This window comes from Xenopus tropicalis, chromosome 7, assembly GCF_000004195.4.
Source record: "Xenopus tropicalis strain Nigerian chromosome 7, UCB_Xtro_10.0, whole genome shotgun sequence".
Classification (NCBI taxonomy): Eukaryota; Metazoa; Chordata; class Amphibia; order Anura; family Pipidae; genus Xenopus; species Xenopus tropicalis.
In genome coordinates this window covers 84881009-84897481 of record NC_030683.2, presented here as the reverse complement: position 1 = coordinate 84897481, position 16473 = coordinate 84881009, and the positions used below count along the sequence as shown (strand labels likewise).

The 16473-nt window shown below is 39.9% G+C and overlaps 1 protein-coding gene across 1 annotated transcript; it reads left to right on the top strand.

Annotated features, from left to right (window-relative positions):
- The first annotated feature begins 833 nt into the window (after positions 1-833).
- Positions 834-16351, top strand: LOC100496716 (interleukin-18). The gene is made up of 5 exons (XM_002942474.5): positions 834-986; positions 6486-6539; positions 8106-8237; positions 9801-9934; positions 12538-16351. Exons 1-5 carry the CDS (start codon positions 950-952, stop codon positions 12766-12768), a joined length of 588 nt encoding a protein of 195 aa, XP_002942520.2. The 5' UTR covers positions 834-949; the 3' UTR covers positions 12769-16351.
- The last annotated feature ends 122 nt before the right edge of the window (positions 16352-16473 follow it).

Sequence of the window (16473 nt, the reverse complement as noted above, 5' to 3'; positions counted from 1 at the left end):
ATGAAAAAGTGACTTACAAAAGTAAATAAATAGTAAAAATGTTAAGAGTACCGTAATACCACCACCAAACATCAGCCAGGATTATAAACATTTACTTGGGCTTTTTTTATGCTGCTGCCCCTTTGGTCAGAGGATGAAGGTAGTCTGTCTCATAGAGAGGAGCAGCCAGAAACCCCTGACAAGAACAGATACTAAGCTTAATCTAACTTAATCTAGCTAGTGTAAAGGTGACCATACCAATGCTGAAAAAAGCTGCCGATGGACAGAGTTGGCAGCTTATCGGCCCTTGCATAGTGCTCTCAGATTGGCCTGACTGATATCTGTTTGGCATGTTTAAAAATCCAGTCTGAGCAAGAGGCACATCCATTCATCGATGCTATCCTCATCCAGATGGTCTGCATCCTGTCAATGTGATCCGATTGCTTAGTCTGAGGACCAAACGATTAGACTGATCTGATATCGCCCACCTCAAGATGTGTATATAGGGGAAAGATCTGCTCACCAAACTGACCTCACCAAACAAGCAGATATTTCAGTGTATGGCCAGCTTAATTCCAATGAGACCAATGTTCTATGTCACAAAGCTAGAAAAGGTACTCTGAGTTAAGATAGAGAACATATTTGTATTTAAATATACTCCATCGATTATTACTTGCACATTTCATTTGGCATAAAATAAGGGACCATTATATGCAAAAAGTAAAAATTGAAGTATATACAGGTATTTGCCTGCCACTGCAGGTGTATGTCTGTTAATCTCCACCCACACACCACAACCTTTCTACCGCTCATGTCACGCCCACTAAAATTACTTTACAAGGAGCTGGAAAGTGTACGGTTGCCATATTCACTTCCCCTTCTCACTGCTTCTCGGACACATTCCATTCTCTGCTAATTCAAAACAGGATCTGAGCTGTGTTGTATTTGTACTGGAGGCAGAGAAACAGAGATGAGCGGTGAAGCAAGCCAAGAATTCCGTATTTCTGGTAATTTCTGCATTCTACATTTTATCTCACTACTTTCTGAATCCTGTTTCTAAAAGCTAGGGGACAAGATTCTGTTTAATTCTACTTTATTCCTTTACAGTTTAACAAAATAAATGATGTTTTATATGAACACTCTGAGAGCAGCTCTAACAATATATATAGGTTGTATAGGAAACATGCACGATCTTTAAGGTTAGGGACAGGAACTGAGTCAATATAAGGAACGTCCCGGGGTTGTTAAGCAATATCTATGCATGTTTGTAACATTTTTATTATTAGCAATACTTGAATGCACAGCACTAACCACTCTTACAATACATTTAAAGAACAGGCTATTGCTAAAAACAGTGAAAGGGAACAAATAAATATTAAAAATTGTTTGAATTGCAGATATCAAGAGTTAAAGGACAAGGAAATTCAAAATCAGTTAAGCACACTATTCAATAGTACTACTATCGCTATGCAGAAACGCTATATTTCTGGCTTGCCTAGAGAAAGATTTACTGAGATACACTTACTACATACAACAGACTCTTTTTAGTGAACAGCGCTGCCATCTTTAATAGGGATGCCCACTTCCTTTACCTCACTACTCTTTATTGCACATGCGTCCCCAGCCAGGCTGTGTCTGTCAGCACCCCCCACCCCTCCTGAAGCACTTGCAGGCTGTGTCTTTGTGATCCCACGCCGCCGCCCCCCCCCGCTCCCCTCCCGTCCCCGCTACTGCACAGACTGAAGAAACTCTGTCGCGCGCGGGGAGACAGAGTTTCTTCAGCCTGTGCAGTAGCGGGGACGCAGCAAGCAGGTGCGGGGACGGGAGGGGAGGGGGGGGATTGGTGTGACTGTGCTGGTTGGTGTCTATGCAGGAGCGGGGGCTGAAGGGGGGCACCTGCTTGTGCTGCATAGGGTCGCCTACAGTCCTGGTCGTAGAGTCGTTACAAGAGCGATGCATTATGGGAATCCTCTTTACCCAGCTCAGCGTTTTTTGTTTACTTAATCCTATGCTCAATTTATAAATTCTCTCTTAACCAAGGTACCCTACTATACTGAACTGTTCAACCACAGTTTACTTTGTTGCTGGACTTCAAATCCCATCATACTTTAACATATTATGAAGGTTGAGACATGGTGAAAGCTGTAGTCCAGCAACACCAATTTCATGGCCTGAAGGAAACAAAATTGAAATAATTTATATAGTGTAAGTAAAGTTTATTTTGTTTAACTTTTTTTTTTTAGGGTGACAGGTCCTTTTTAATGTACAAGCCTAATGATTTAGCATAGTAGCAATGATCCAGATCTTCAAAGATGTCACAGGAGCTCCCCATCTTGGATTCTTTTAGAAATGTCAGTGGCACTCACAGTGTGCTCTGGGGAGCCGCTGAGAAGCTAATCTTAGGGGTCATCTTAAATTACCTGGTGTACCTATGGGTTACCCACAAAAATAGCAGGTTCCCTTTGGGTTGCAAATAGGATTTTCAGATGCAGGTATAGATGCAGGTCTTGTCTATATTCCTTATATTATATCAGCTATGTTATCTGTATTTTATTTCTTTAACCATGTTTTAAATGTTTTTTTTAACCCCGCCCACGTCTGATGATGTCACTTCTGGTTTGCAGCAACAGCACTTCATGTTTAATGTTGGTCAGTGGGTTGCGGATCGGCTTGTGGATAAGGCAAAAGCAGCTCAGGTCAGGTAGTAGGTTTAAGCAGGTTAAAATGTGGGTTGCAGGTTTGGGTCATGTCTGGGTCTCAAAAAATGGTTCTGCACAGGAGCTTTTCAAGAGAGATATAAATTGTTACAACAACTCACAGTTTTTGTTCAATAAACAGAACAGCCCACTTTCTGCCTCCCTTAGCATGGAGCTCCCCTCCTCCAGGGTATGATTGAATATACACAGCCTTTGTTATTCTCCTCATATACTGGGTCTTATAGATCATTCTTGGAAATCTGTACCATCCCTCTAGAGTTTTCTCAGACACCATATCTGTCACGAAAACCAAGTCCAGTTGCTTTAAATTTATTTATACTAGATATACTAGATGACCTGGATGAATGAAAATCTTCATAGACATATTCACAATACTATAAGTTTGCGCCAGCATGGTTTTATGTGTAACAGATCTTGCCAGACTAATTTAATTGCCATTTATGAGGAGGTGAGCAGGAACATTGATTCTGAAATGGCAGTGGATGTTATCTTTACAACAAGAAAACATCACCCAGCACACCCTTACCTCCTCCAACAATTCTTACTCGGTGCACAATGAAGTGTGAGACTATTTAATCATGTTCACTGCACTGGTTTGTATGCCTGACGAAGGGGTACGCGCCTGAAACGTTGCTGCCCCACTTGCATTACACTCGTTGTGCCGGTCAACTATTTTTTTAGTGGATGTTATCTAAATATATTTGGATGAAACATTTTCTATTTGAACCAGCATTTCTAGAGGAGTACGGCGGGGGTCTGTCTTTGGTCCTTTGCTTTTTACCTTGTTTATTAATTACCTGGAGGTGGGCATAGACAGTACTGTTTCTATTTTTGCTGACGATACTAAACTGTGCAACACTATAAGTTCCATGCAGGATGCTGCCGCTTTGCAGAGCAATTTGACAAAATTAGAAAACAGGGCAGCAAACTGGAAAATGATGTTCAATGTTGAAAAGTGCAAAGTTATTGGGGGGATCCTTAACTGAATCTAGGGGATTCTTGTAGATAACAAGTTGTCTGATTCCAGGCAGTGTCTTTCAGTGGCTACTAAAGCAAATAAAGGGCATTGACTCAAGGGATGAAAAAATAATCTTGCCTCTTTATAGGTCCCTGGTAAGGCCTCACCTTGAGTATGCAGTGCAGTTTTGGGCTCCAGTCCTTAAGAAGGAAATTAATGAGCTGGAGAGAGTGCAGAGACGTGCAACTAAACTGGATGCAACTAAAGGGGATGGAAGATTTAAGCTATGAGGTTAGACTATCGAGGTTGGGGTTGTTTTCTCTGGAAAAAAGGCGCATGCGAGGGGACATGATTACTCTGTACCAGTACATTAAAGGGGATTATAGGCAGATAGGAGGTTTTTTTTTTCCTACCCCATTAGATTAGAGGAACAGAACTTTCATTTGAAGCAGCGTAGGTGGTTTTTCACGGTGAGGGCAGTGAGGTTGTGGAATGCCCTTCCTAGTGATGTTGTAATGGCAGATTCTGTTAATGCCTTAAAGAGGGGCTTGGATGAGTTCTTGAACAACCATAGTAACCAAGGCTATTGTGATACTAAAACTAGTATTGATTGTGGTATATATGGTTTATATATGTGAGTGTATAGATAGGTCTGTATAAGTTTGTGTGTGCTGGGTTCACTTGGAAGGGTTGAACTTGATAGATGCTGGTCTTTTGTCATCAAAGTATGAGCTATAGTAACTGGACCTTTTGCACATTTATTCCCTGCTGGGATATTTCCTTATTACCATATGCATGAGGGGGGAGTGCCCCGGACATGTCATTGTTGACCCTCCCCCCGGGTTTAGGCTAGTTTTCTATCATATAGTAGTGGTACTTGCCAACACTCCATATCATGATAAAAATAGGGGCATGTGGTGATCCATATGAGGGCAATAAGATTGATACCAAACATGAGGGGTGTCTCATGTTCCAATCCCCCAGAAAACATCCTTCCTAACTGCTGATTATAGGCTGCCCTTGTTTATTATTCAGAAACATGTGATCTTCTCGTAAACAATATTTTATTTCTGAGGATGTGAACCCTATAGTAGAGGGGATATGGATCCTTTCATATAATTCATCTATTTTTCATAACTGCAACTCCAGATCAAGTTGCAGGGGTGGCAGCTAAATTCATCTATATTAGTCTCAAGTGACATTACAGTAGGTTAATCCTCTTATAAGAGGGGCTTTTGGTGTAGCAACAGTATCAATAGGTTGCTCAAGCCCTAGAAAATGAGGTAACATATAACTATGTACATTGTATTGAGGTATTGTAGAGAGTGATGCCAAAGATTCTAAGGAAGTCATTTACCCCACTTGAGTCTTGAGGTTGTCACTTACCCCTCAATTACCAATGGAGAAGGAGATAACTGAGCTCCTGGGGGTGGAGAAACACAGGGTTCTCATGGCTCATTGCTTGTGGGAAGAGTTTGTTTGGGTTTTTTGTTTTAATTTTGTGTAGTGTGGGTAAAAAAGCAAGGGAATCGGTAATTCTATTTTGTTAGCATAAGACTCACTGTAAAACAATGACCTTTTAGGTTTTCATTTCATTTGTTTTTTACTTCATTATTTCTGCAGTGCTTGGTAGTTGTCTATGAAGAAAACACATATTTCCTTATTCTGGTTCTTTCCATTATTGTAGTCATATCCTTTTTCTAACCACTGCTCTATATCTCTGAAAAGTTTGAAACCTGCTTAGCTAAGTGAGTTATTTTCATTGTGTAGAGAGAACAGGAAAACAAAGGTTTCAGTTTACTAATGTGCCATAGAGAGCAGTAATGACCCACTATTTCTTGTGCATGTCAGGTCACACGCAGGTCCCCATACTGAAGAAGCAGATTTGCCCCCCCCCTGTGGTTATGCCACTGATACATTGGTAATAATTGATTTATTAAAATAATTATTTGATAATTAAAATAAACTATTCATTTACAGTTGCCTTTTACAATAGTTTTATTGTGGCAACAAAAACGTCTGCAAGATTTATTGTAAAGCACCATGTTTTTTTGTGCTTTCCTTGCCCCTCTGGATTTTGCATAAGATTTATAAGCACATAGAGTGCAAGTGTTTCATCTTTCTCTCTCTTTTCTCTCTCTACCTCTCTCTAAATACAGATGTGGGGGGACATGAGAGAAATATGGTCACCCCTTTGTATACCCCTAGCTTGCCCATCATTCAGGCAGAAAAGCCAAGGGCATCAACCATATTAGAGAGCCCTGTACTTAACATTCAATATTGCAGGCATTAAATATTATCTGTCATTTGTATAGTGCTGACATATGGGCTTTAAATTTACTTAAGCTGCACTTCTTTCAGTGTCTGGTTTACAGTTGGATATCTAATTCTCATATACTAATCAGAACAATTGACAGGTGTATGTATGTATATATTGATTAATTCATATAGCACCACACCAAATACGTAAATCTATCCTTAGGTGTTAATACACAGTTGGGATTAGGTTTCTGCCCCAAAGATATATATGCTATATACAGTACATAGCAAGATTCTAGATATATTTAATTGCTGCAATAGTCACTCTGCTATGATTTGGGAAACAGTCCGTAGGTGCGACTGTAACGTTTGTTCCTGGTACCTACCCCCCTTCCCCCAGGTAGCTAGGCGGAACGACCTCACCTACCAGTTTGCTACCAGTCATCTAGGTAGGGTCATAGAATTGTATCTGGTGTTCCTCACACCCACCATTCTATAGTAGTTTCCAGCCTCTCTCTTTCTTGCTTTCTTTTCTAGCTTTTATGGTCCCATAATTTATTTCTGTCTTGCAGGAGGGGAGAACATAGACATCTGCAATGAAGAAGATGGGGTCCTCCTATTTACTGGTATGTTTTAAATCAGTGCAGGACAAGACTAATAAAACAGAGCACAAAATAACTTTCCATATTTTTTTAGATTTTGATTTGACTTTGGCAATCCTTTATAAATGGCAAGCACAAGAATCTAGTGCATAACTGTTTTAATAAATGATATAAGAAGTTGTTTCAAGACTTTTTTTTAACAGAAATCTAATAGAAGTTCTTAACCCAATAAACAGTAATATGATCTTTTTTTTTTTACACTGAAATTGCTTTATTGTACATTTTGGGCAGTTTTCAGGACCACACCAAAGCTGATCGGACAATATTGAAAACCAAACTCTCCAATGACATGATTTAGCACATACAGTATGTTTGCTCATCAGTCAGTATGGAGTGCAATTTGCCCTAGTGATCATATCCAACTCTCCATAAGTTGATACATCAGATGAGTAAAATTTGACTGTCCCCTGTGACCAAATTGATCTAATACCCAGCCTAGATGTCAAAGACCCCCTGCACATGTGTGGACATTATTACAGGCATCCAGCACAATACATCCATAGCAATTAGGTAGCTACCCAAACCTCTACCAAACAATTCTGCCCAAGAGTTGGGATGCACAAGAATTACCCAGGACAAGATTGAAACATAATGTGTGAAAATTCCTTGAAATTAAATCATTAATATTTCATAATAACATTATTTGTGCACAGTTCTGTAAACCAAGCCAGTCGTTTGTCATCAGTTCATTGTAAACTGATTTCCATGCATAACACAATGCTGCTATTTGCATCACTTACAGTACATTATTTATCTGTAAAAGGATTACTCTATGTTCAGTGCAAGGAGAAGTTTAGACATTATTGTTAGCTAAAATAAAAAAAATAAAAAAATCTGCGAAACAAGAAAACCAAAGGATGCTTACTGTAATAATGGATTAATAGCTACAGTAGTTCATTAAATTAAAAGTGAAAATGTGAGTGAAGATACTGAGTGATATTGTTAAATCATAATCTTGATTTATCTGGGCATTTGTTTTGTTAATTGGGCTGATTTATGCAAAAGTCTTTTGCTTTAATCTCAGCCTTCAAAAACCTGTTGAACTCGAAGGATACCTAGCCATATGATACTGTCAAATACTGTGCCTATACTGTATTATATAGATCCCATTTAAGAGGTAACTCAAGAGATACACATTTGATTCAGCAGTTCTCTAAATAGTAACACGTATGAAACTGTTTCATTTGCTTCATTTTGTGGTATTTTTGGTTGAGGAGAAAAGCAAAAGCAAATCTCTTTCAGACATTTAATTCCCTGCGATATCTTAAAAATACTGAACAAAAGTTGCAGTCCTGAACCATCCCGGATTGCTAGTTTTTTGTTTAGTGTAACCTAAAAATGTTATGTTTAGAAGAGTGAGTCACCCTTAAATATAAGTTTTCTAGGACTTGTAAGACATGTTAATACATTTTTAGGTTACACTAAACAAAAAACTAGCAATCCGGGATGGTTCAGGACTGCAACTTTTGTGGCCTGAAGGTCATGGGGAATAAAGCAGGAGGCTCAATCAGGGCTTTATTTTTCTTCTAGTGAATGAAGTACAAGAGGACGCGTGGAGAGAATCCAGGTCTATGAAAGCAGTCATTGTGAACACCTTTCAAGAATTTTTAGCAGCTTTCCCTGAGAATGACCTGGCAGAATTTATTAATGAATATGATCCAGGTACGGAAACTGTATACAGATATTTTATCTATCATCTGAAATGCTCAGCACCTGGGGTTTTCCATAGAGGGTCTTTCTGTCATTTGGATCATGATAAATTCAAACTTCCAGCTTTATTTTTTTTACAATCATGTAATCAAGGAGCAGTAGCGGCCAAGCAGTCCGGGCGCCCTAGGCAACCTGGTTGGCCACCTCACCCCCCCAACCCCCTGGTGTGTGCGTGCATACGGAGTTCCATCAAGCGGGGAGCGGGAAGTCATTGCCCCCACCACATAATGACAACTGGCGGGGGCAAGAGAAGGGAGCGTGGGCTAGGGAGGAGAGGTTCCTGCCTGGTGCCCCCCAATCATTGCACCTTAGGCTGGTGCCTCTTCTGCCTACCCCTAGTTCAGGCCCTGTCAAGGAATAAATGGACAGTGTTTTAAAGATCACTGGAAAGCAAGAATAAAGGGGTACAGTGAAAAGCATGCTTTGACCCTTAATTCTTATATCAGTTTTATAAGTGGTGTACATGACTTCCACCTGTACATATAATTCCATATGCATACTCTGGTTGAAAAGTGGTTTCTGATAATTTGATCCCTTGGGATAGCCAGAATTTGCTTCTTCCAAACAGAATGTGAATTAGCTGGGCAATCAGTCAGTTTTCTTCGGGTGGTAACTTTACCACTTGTTCTAGAACAAAACAGTAACTACATGATTAAGTTCTGATTTTTAAAAGGATCCATTAATGTCCTCCCTCCCCCAGTCCTTAAGCCCCTTAACAGTATGGGGGGGACAACCAATCAGTCCTTTGGCTGAGATATGGGAGTCTGACTAGCTCCAGATGCTCTTTTGGTCTGTGGCCAACAGCAATGCTGGTGAACTTTATTCAGTAACAATGAATTGTTGTTGTGGTTGATCACTCCAAGTATAATTATGGGAAAGCTGTTTCTTTGCAGTGAACCCTCTTCTTAATTACATGTAAGTTAGCTGCCACAACGATATGCTAATTGCATATTACAGAACAATTATTTTCCCATGCTTCTTCCACCAAATACTTCCTCTTTCAGTGCACCAGTAACTGCATAGCTTTATGTGTGTCCACATGGAAAGTACCACAAACTCAGCTCTTTTTGGTGTCTCAACAATACTATCAGATCCATGTGATTTTATCTCTGAACCCTTATTGCTATAAGTTTACTGAACCAGTTACATGGGTTATGTTTCTGCTGTAGCAGCGCTGTTGTCTCAGCACAAGACTTTGGTGTCCAGATATGTATTTACCATAAAACAAGAACCTTAAAAATTTCAGATCCCGTCTCCAGTATCTTTACGGATTTCTCTTAGTCATCACCAGTACTGCAATACAGTCAGGCCAGCGTTCAGGAATGTCTGTGGGCACAGATATAGAGCTGAAAAACAGGTCAGTGCACCTGCAGAATGACCCAAAGATCTTTCACTGCCTTTAGCCACAGTCACAAGTCAAATCTTTTCTGCAATCAGAAACATTACTAGAGGCCTTAAATGATTAGTAGATATAAACATTTGATATGCTCTGAAGCGCTTTTTTCATCTTTTAAGAACGAATATGTTTCAATATGAAAATATACAGAAGCACAAGTTATTATGATGGAATTTCTGTGGCATTTACCATCAAAGTTAATGGAGGAATGTACAGCATGTGCTGTACAGATCAAATGCAGATATGCTTCAAGGTAATATGATATTCTCTATCTTTTACTCTTACCCCCACCACAATAATTTTTTATTAATTTCCTTCATTCTCTGCCTTTTTTTGTCCCGCTTCTTCTATTGCCATCACATATTTTTCTCTCTCTTGTTTTTTCAACCTTCCCATTGTTTCTCCATATGTACTCTCTACAAAATATATTGCCTGTTCCAGTTTTGTGGGGTAACTTGAGGCATATGAACCAACCAGCAAAGAGTATGTAATTTTAATTGCACTAACTGTCCTCAAACACAGTCTATTTCATGCAGCACTGTAAGGCCTATGGCACACTCAAGAACTGATGATCTCACCACTGTCGACAGGCAGGTACCACTGAGAAACCCATTTTTGGCATTCCCATGCAGTGCCCACTTGTTACTGCTAGCATCTGCCAAAGGTACCTTGACTGCCCAGCACTAGGCAGATTAACCCCTAGATGCACAAGTTCCCCTGTATTGTGTTACTACTGCAGCATTTGTTTACTGATGTACCTGCTTTGTATTTAGTTTTTAGGATAAACAAGCACTCTCTTAATGTAAACAGGAGGAGAACATCTATGAGTTGCATTTTTGCATGGTAGGAGTTTCAAAATTAGTTGCATGCAGGGCCATACGCAGGAATACACATGTTGCATGGTACAAATATAAACAAGAAGCCCTGATTGAGTCTCCTACTTTATTCCCCCTGACCTTCAGGCCACATAGAGTTAATACATGTCCTACAAGTCCTAGAAAACTCATATTTAAGGGAGACTCACTCTCCTAGACATAACATTTTTAGGTCACACTAAACAAAAAAAAAAACTAGCAATCTGGGATGGTTCAGGACTGCAACTTTTGTTCAATATTTTTAAGATATTGCTGGGAATTAAATATCTTAAAGAGATTTGCTCTTGCTTTTCTCCCCAACCAAAAATACCACAACATGGTGTCAATTGTGGATTGTTCAAGCGCTCAGCCTGTCAGACCAGACACATCAATCCTCCAAATGGCTATACGCAAGCCAAAACAGTACTGAGTACACAAATGAGGAGAGCACCTCTTGCAGAATTCCTTAAAAATTCCTTAAAAAGGCTTTATTTATGACTACACACACAACATGTTTCAGGCTTTACTGAACTACTGAATCAAATGTGTATCTCTTGAGTTACTTCTTAAACTGGATTTTTCTTGCTGTTTCTGTTTTTCTTCTCAGTAGGCTGAATTCCCTTTGCAAATGTTGAAAGATACTGGGAACTGGGATTCACAGCACCATGCCTCCACCTAGTGGGCACAGAGGAGCACACTTCAGGGGAATTCCACTAGGAAAACAAATAACAGTTAACAGATAAACTTTATATAAAAGATGAATAAATCACGAACTTGTAAATGCAACACAGTTTAAACCCTGTGCTGGTATACCTGTGTGGTATATCAACCCCTGGCACAGTCCCACACTCCACTCCGGATGGAATCTGGCTGCTGTCACCTTTGTTTAAGCTTTAAATGGTATCAGTACTGAGATTAACTGGCCCCCTGCATTGTTCACACTTCAGAGTTAGACTGTAATCCCCCTGTATTGTTTACACCAGTAATCCCCTGTATTGTTCAGTTTTGAGCCCTGTATTGTTCACACATTTTAGTCCCAGCATTGTTCACCCCCTTCATTGTTCACAACTCTGACTCAGACTGTAAGCGCTCACATTGTTCACCTGTTTACACCTCAGACACTGTATGTACTGCCTTCTCTATGCTGCCTGTGTGTGCCAAACTTTGCCTTCTCTATGCTGCCTGTGTGTGCCATACTCTGCCTGCCCTATGCTGCCTGTGTGTGCCAAACTTTGCCTGCCCTACTCTGCCTGTGTGTGCCATACTATGCTTGCCCTATGCTGCCTGTGTGTGCCATACTATGCCTAACCTGTGCTGCTTGTGTGTGACATACTATGCATGCCATTTACTGCCTGTGCGTGCCATACTATGCCTGCCCTATTCTTCCTGTGTGCGCTATACTCTGCCTGCCCTATGCTGCCTGTGTGTGCCACACTCTGGTTTTGGAGTGATACAAAGCTTGCCTTAATAACAGCGTCCACAAAGTGGGGCACACTTCTTGCTGTGATTGTGATTTCCAGAACTGAATATTTTAATCATTTATATAGTGTAAGTACAGTTTATTTTGCTTGACAAACAATAAACAGTAGAAAATAATGTGGAATTACTTTTTATGGTGACAGGTCCCATGGAATAACTGGAAAGAATTTGAAAACTCCTGTTACATACTATAGACACTCCAACACATAAAGCAGTTTAGCTATTATAAAAGGGTTCACACTTTGATTGCAAAATGTCCTCCATATTACCAATCTACTGATATACTGATATAATTCCATTCTAGTTCTTGTGTTCTGGGCAAGTGTACTGCAAATCACAGACCCCCAATCTTAGAGTGTATGCAGTTTACTTTTGGTATTTGTGGAACCCTAGCTTGTTCACAAGTCCAGTCATTTCAGCCTTCCACTCAATTTCTCTTTTCTAAATAGATTCTATCTCCCACAAGAGTATATGTGTTATCACTAAAAGCACAGATTTGTGTTTTCTATTTTTTTCCTTTCAGAGCGGAGACAGTCCTGCTAGAATTGATGGAAACACAAGCAATATGATTTTCTATCAGAAAATTTTTTGCCAAGGTGATCCAGATGTCTTCTCATTTGAGTCATCACTAAAGAAAGGCTACTACCTTGCTCTCATTCAAGAAAACGGCAGACACAAACTGGGACTGAAGCAAAGCCAGGATGATGTTGATACCTCAAGAGCTTTTGACATTCATATGAAAAATGGCTCATAATTTTTAACAGTTGCGATCCTCCTGCTAAGAATATAGACCTTTAAGGATTTAATGGGCCTTGATTTTTGAAAGAAAGGCAAAGTAATTGCCTAAATTTCCAAGCATTCCTAGTAAATTACCCAACATGCCTTATGTTTGCCACCCTATGCATTACACCTGAGAAATGAGGCATACAGCACTTGTTGGCATATAGGATGGGAGGTAAAAGATGGCTTTGGTTGTGTAGCAGAATTGTTCTAAAGGCATTACACTTAACCCACTGGTATTGTACGTTATGCTTAAGGTTATAGGGCTGTGTAGAAATACAGCAGAATGTCTAGGTAAGCTGTCAATTTGCACAAGTTTAATTGGGATATTACTATTCAAATTCCTTGAACACTGCATCTCATTCATAAATGATTCCCAGCATCTCTAGCGTTAATGGAACTATAGGGCATTTCATCTATTGCAGAAGTACAGTTTCCAGCACCCCCTATACCAGATAAACTGATATGTAGAAAAACCATCCAAGTGACATTTTTGCAATGCTGACTAACCCTGACCTTGGAAGTAATGTAACGGCTGTGCAATCTAGCATTTCATAGTAAACAAGGAAATGTTGGTCATTTTAATTTACCAAAACCTTATTATAGAACAAGACCCTGAGACAAGGTTCTCAGCATAACTGATTCTTTATTCATTAATCAAAGACAGAGTCTTGTGAGAACTTTCAGCAAACAGAACAATAACTGAAATGTGTCACAAACTGCTTCCATTGAGACCCTGAAAGTCTCAGCCTTTTATAGATGATAGCATACCTTATCTCAGAAGTATATAACACCCCTTTTACAACTTTCCATGTACTCTGTGGTTATAGCTGTGCAAACAGAAAAGTGCATGTAGAGGCTTAGCTAGTCAGCAACTATTATGTCAGGCCCTTGTGATTTTATAAAATGGCATATTAGACTTATATTTTATACTTCACATATATAGCATATTTGTATACTTCAATCTCCTACCCCACCTGCCTTGGGTTGTCTTATAGGGGACATTGTGGGATTTTATTTGTCCCTTTATACAGAAACATTTAATTTATTGGTCGCACTGCACTACACCAGTACAGGTTATAGAAACAACTTTAAAAACCTCTGTATTGTGTGGTGAATGATACAAAAACACTATAATAAGACCATGACTTTAATTATCATGTGGACCCAGGCCTTCCAGAAACTACCAATCCTACAGATCAATATTCTTTAAAATGTGTTTATAGTGATTAAATGTCTAATAATTCCAATGGATACCCATCACTGTTAGTTAGCACTGCCCCCCCCCCCAGCCAATGGCAGAAGGGACATGCATAACCATGGTCTTAGCATTTCTCCAACTCTCTCCTGTTTTGTAATACAATACCCCATTTCCACCCTCCCAGCTGTGAGCTTTCTTTGCTGTGATGGTGGGTGGGATACCAGTGGAGCCCTAGGCAACCCAGCCAGCTATCTTGCCTTCCACCTTGCATGTGTGGTGATCATGCAGGAGGGTACGTGACAAGCAAGTGATGGGGGCACAGGATCGGACTACGGAATGTAGGCAGAAGGGGTATGTTCTTAACGCCCCTGCCCCTTCACTTTTCACCATAGGCACATGCCCCTTCTCTGGGAAGCACAACCCTTATCTATGCTTCGATTATCAGTGGTGCAGCAGTATTGCCACATTAACACTACACACTTGGTTAGACCAAGAATTAACAGCACTCACCACTTCTTGCTGGTGCAATCTTTTGCTTATTGAGACAGTTATGCCACATAGAACAACATATCACCTGATGAAGGGAGGTGTAGCCCCGCCCAAAAAACATTGCTCTGTGTGGCATAACTGGCTCAATAAACAAAGGATTGCAACAGCAAGAAGTGGTGAATGCTGTTACTTCTTTCTCTTCTGCCTACACCCAGTTCTGGCCCTGTGTGATACAATATGCTCCAATGACATGGGGAGCTATTAGATGTCAGGCCAAACTACTCCTGTCTGCTTAATGCTGGCTATGCATTAAGTGATGTAAAAAAACATACAATATACTGTACTTAAATAGGTAGTTCAATTAACTTTGCTTGTGATGTATACTTTCAGTGCCTCTACATTTCCCTCAGACATTATGGTAGATTAAATGCAAACATCTGTAATCACTCAACCATGCTAGGTTTTAAATAAGGGACCACGTCCCTGCTATATTTGTTCTGCCAAAGGCACAGAGATATAATTATTGGCCTTAATAGAGAAGGAAAGGTAAAACTAAGTAAGCGTTATCAGAAAGGTCTATGTAAATACAGCCAAAAACACTTACAGAACTGCTGCTCTGAGTCCTCAGTGAGAAGAAACACCACATTTCTCTGCTTTTACTCTGTATACATGATCTTCTGTGTCAGACTTCCTTCTCTCTGAAAAATCCTTCAGGGCACAGCAAGAGTTTGGTCAGTTTGCTCCTCTCTCCCCCTCCCATCTCTGCTGTGTAATATGAGCTGAGAGCTGTTCAGTGCCTGCAAGCTGCGTCTGTAAGTTAAGTCAGACCAAGCAGCTGCTATCCTAAACCAACAGAGGGAGCTTCAATGGCTGTTTACTCAAATATGGTAAAGCATTCTGCAGAATAAATATGTAGCGTTCTAGCTTGCACTATTGTGTTTAATCTATTGGCAAGAAAATGTCAAAATGCCTTTCCTTCTCCTTTAAAAAGTTACAACTGTTCCTTTTTTTTTTTTTGCTATTTTTATTAAACGTTATGCTATCACCTTCATTTCTATCTTTATGATGCTTTCCTACTGCTGCTTCCTCTTTTTACTCAACTGCTCCTAGATAAACTACCACTCCCATTTAAAATAACCAGTCAGGCAGAACAGTAACCCATATGCATTGCAGTACAGAGAGCTTGGGTTTGATTCCAACCAGGGAAATAAATGTAGGTTAACTGGCCACTGATGCAACTGACCATAGTGTGTTGTAGCAAAAACTAACTGTAAGGTCCACTGGGTCAGAGACTGATAAAGAATAATTGTCAAATGTCACATAAATATAAAATACTCCTCTCCCATGAATTACCTGCCCTAGTCTCCTTCTGCCCCCCACAGCATGCTTTTATGAACATGTCAAAGAAATGTGCCTTGAGAAAGTTCTGGAAATTGTTTCTGTACATTGGGTGTAGTGTCATACCAGTGGGTCCACTGGGGTGCAGATGATATTTGGCAGTACTATTGGACACCACAGGGGCACTGCAATCAGTGACAATCATCGGATGTGAGCAATGTGGTGAGGCCTACTTAGATATATTGCCATGGCATTTTATACATAATCATTCAAGATACTAAATTGGGAATATATAAAAAAAAACATTATTGCCTTGTTGAAGACTGGAATGGATATATCCTCCTGTGATGCTAGAAGAATATTATATATCAAACTATGGCTATTCTTTACCCTGGTTGGCAATGACACAGAGGGGCTGCCTTTATAGCAACTGATATGCCTGTATTGCACAATGGCATGAAATACTTCCATTGTCCTTGTTTTTCATAATGGTGTGTATATTGGTAATAAATTCATAATTATGTGGTGATTTTGAGAATGTTTTTCTTTGCTTAGCGATTGCCCACCAGTTGTAATTCAGCCAGTTTCAGGACAGGTTTAATAACCTAAATCTAATAATCTAAAGTCTCAGTGAGTACTTTTGTACTGGGT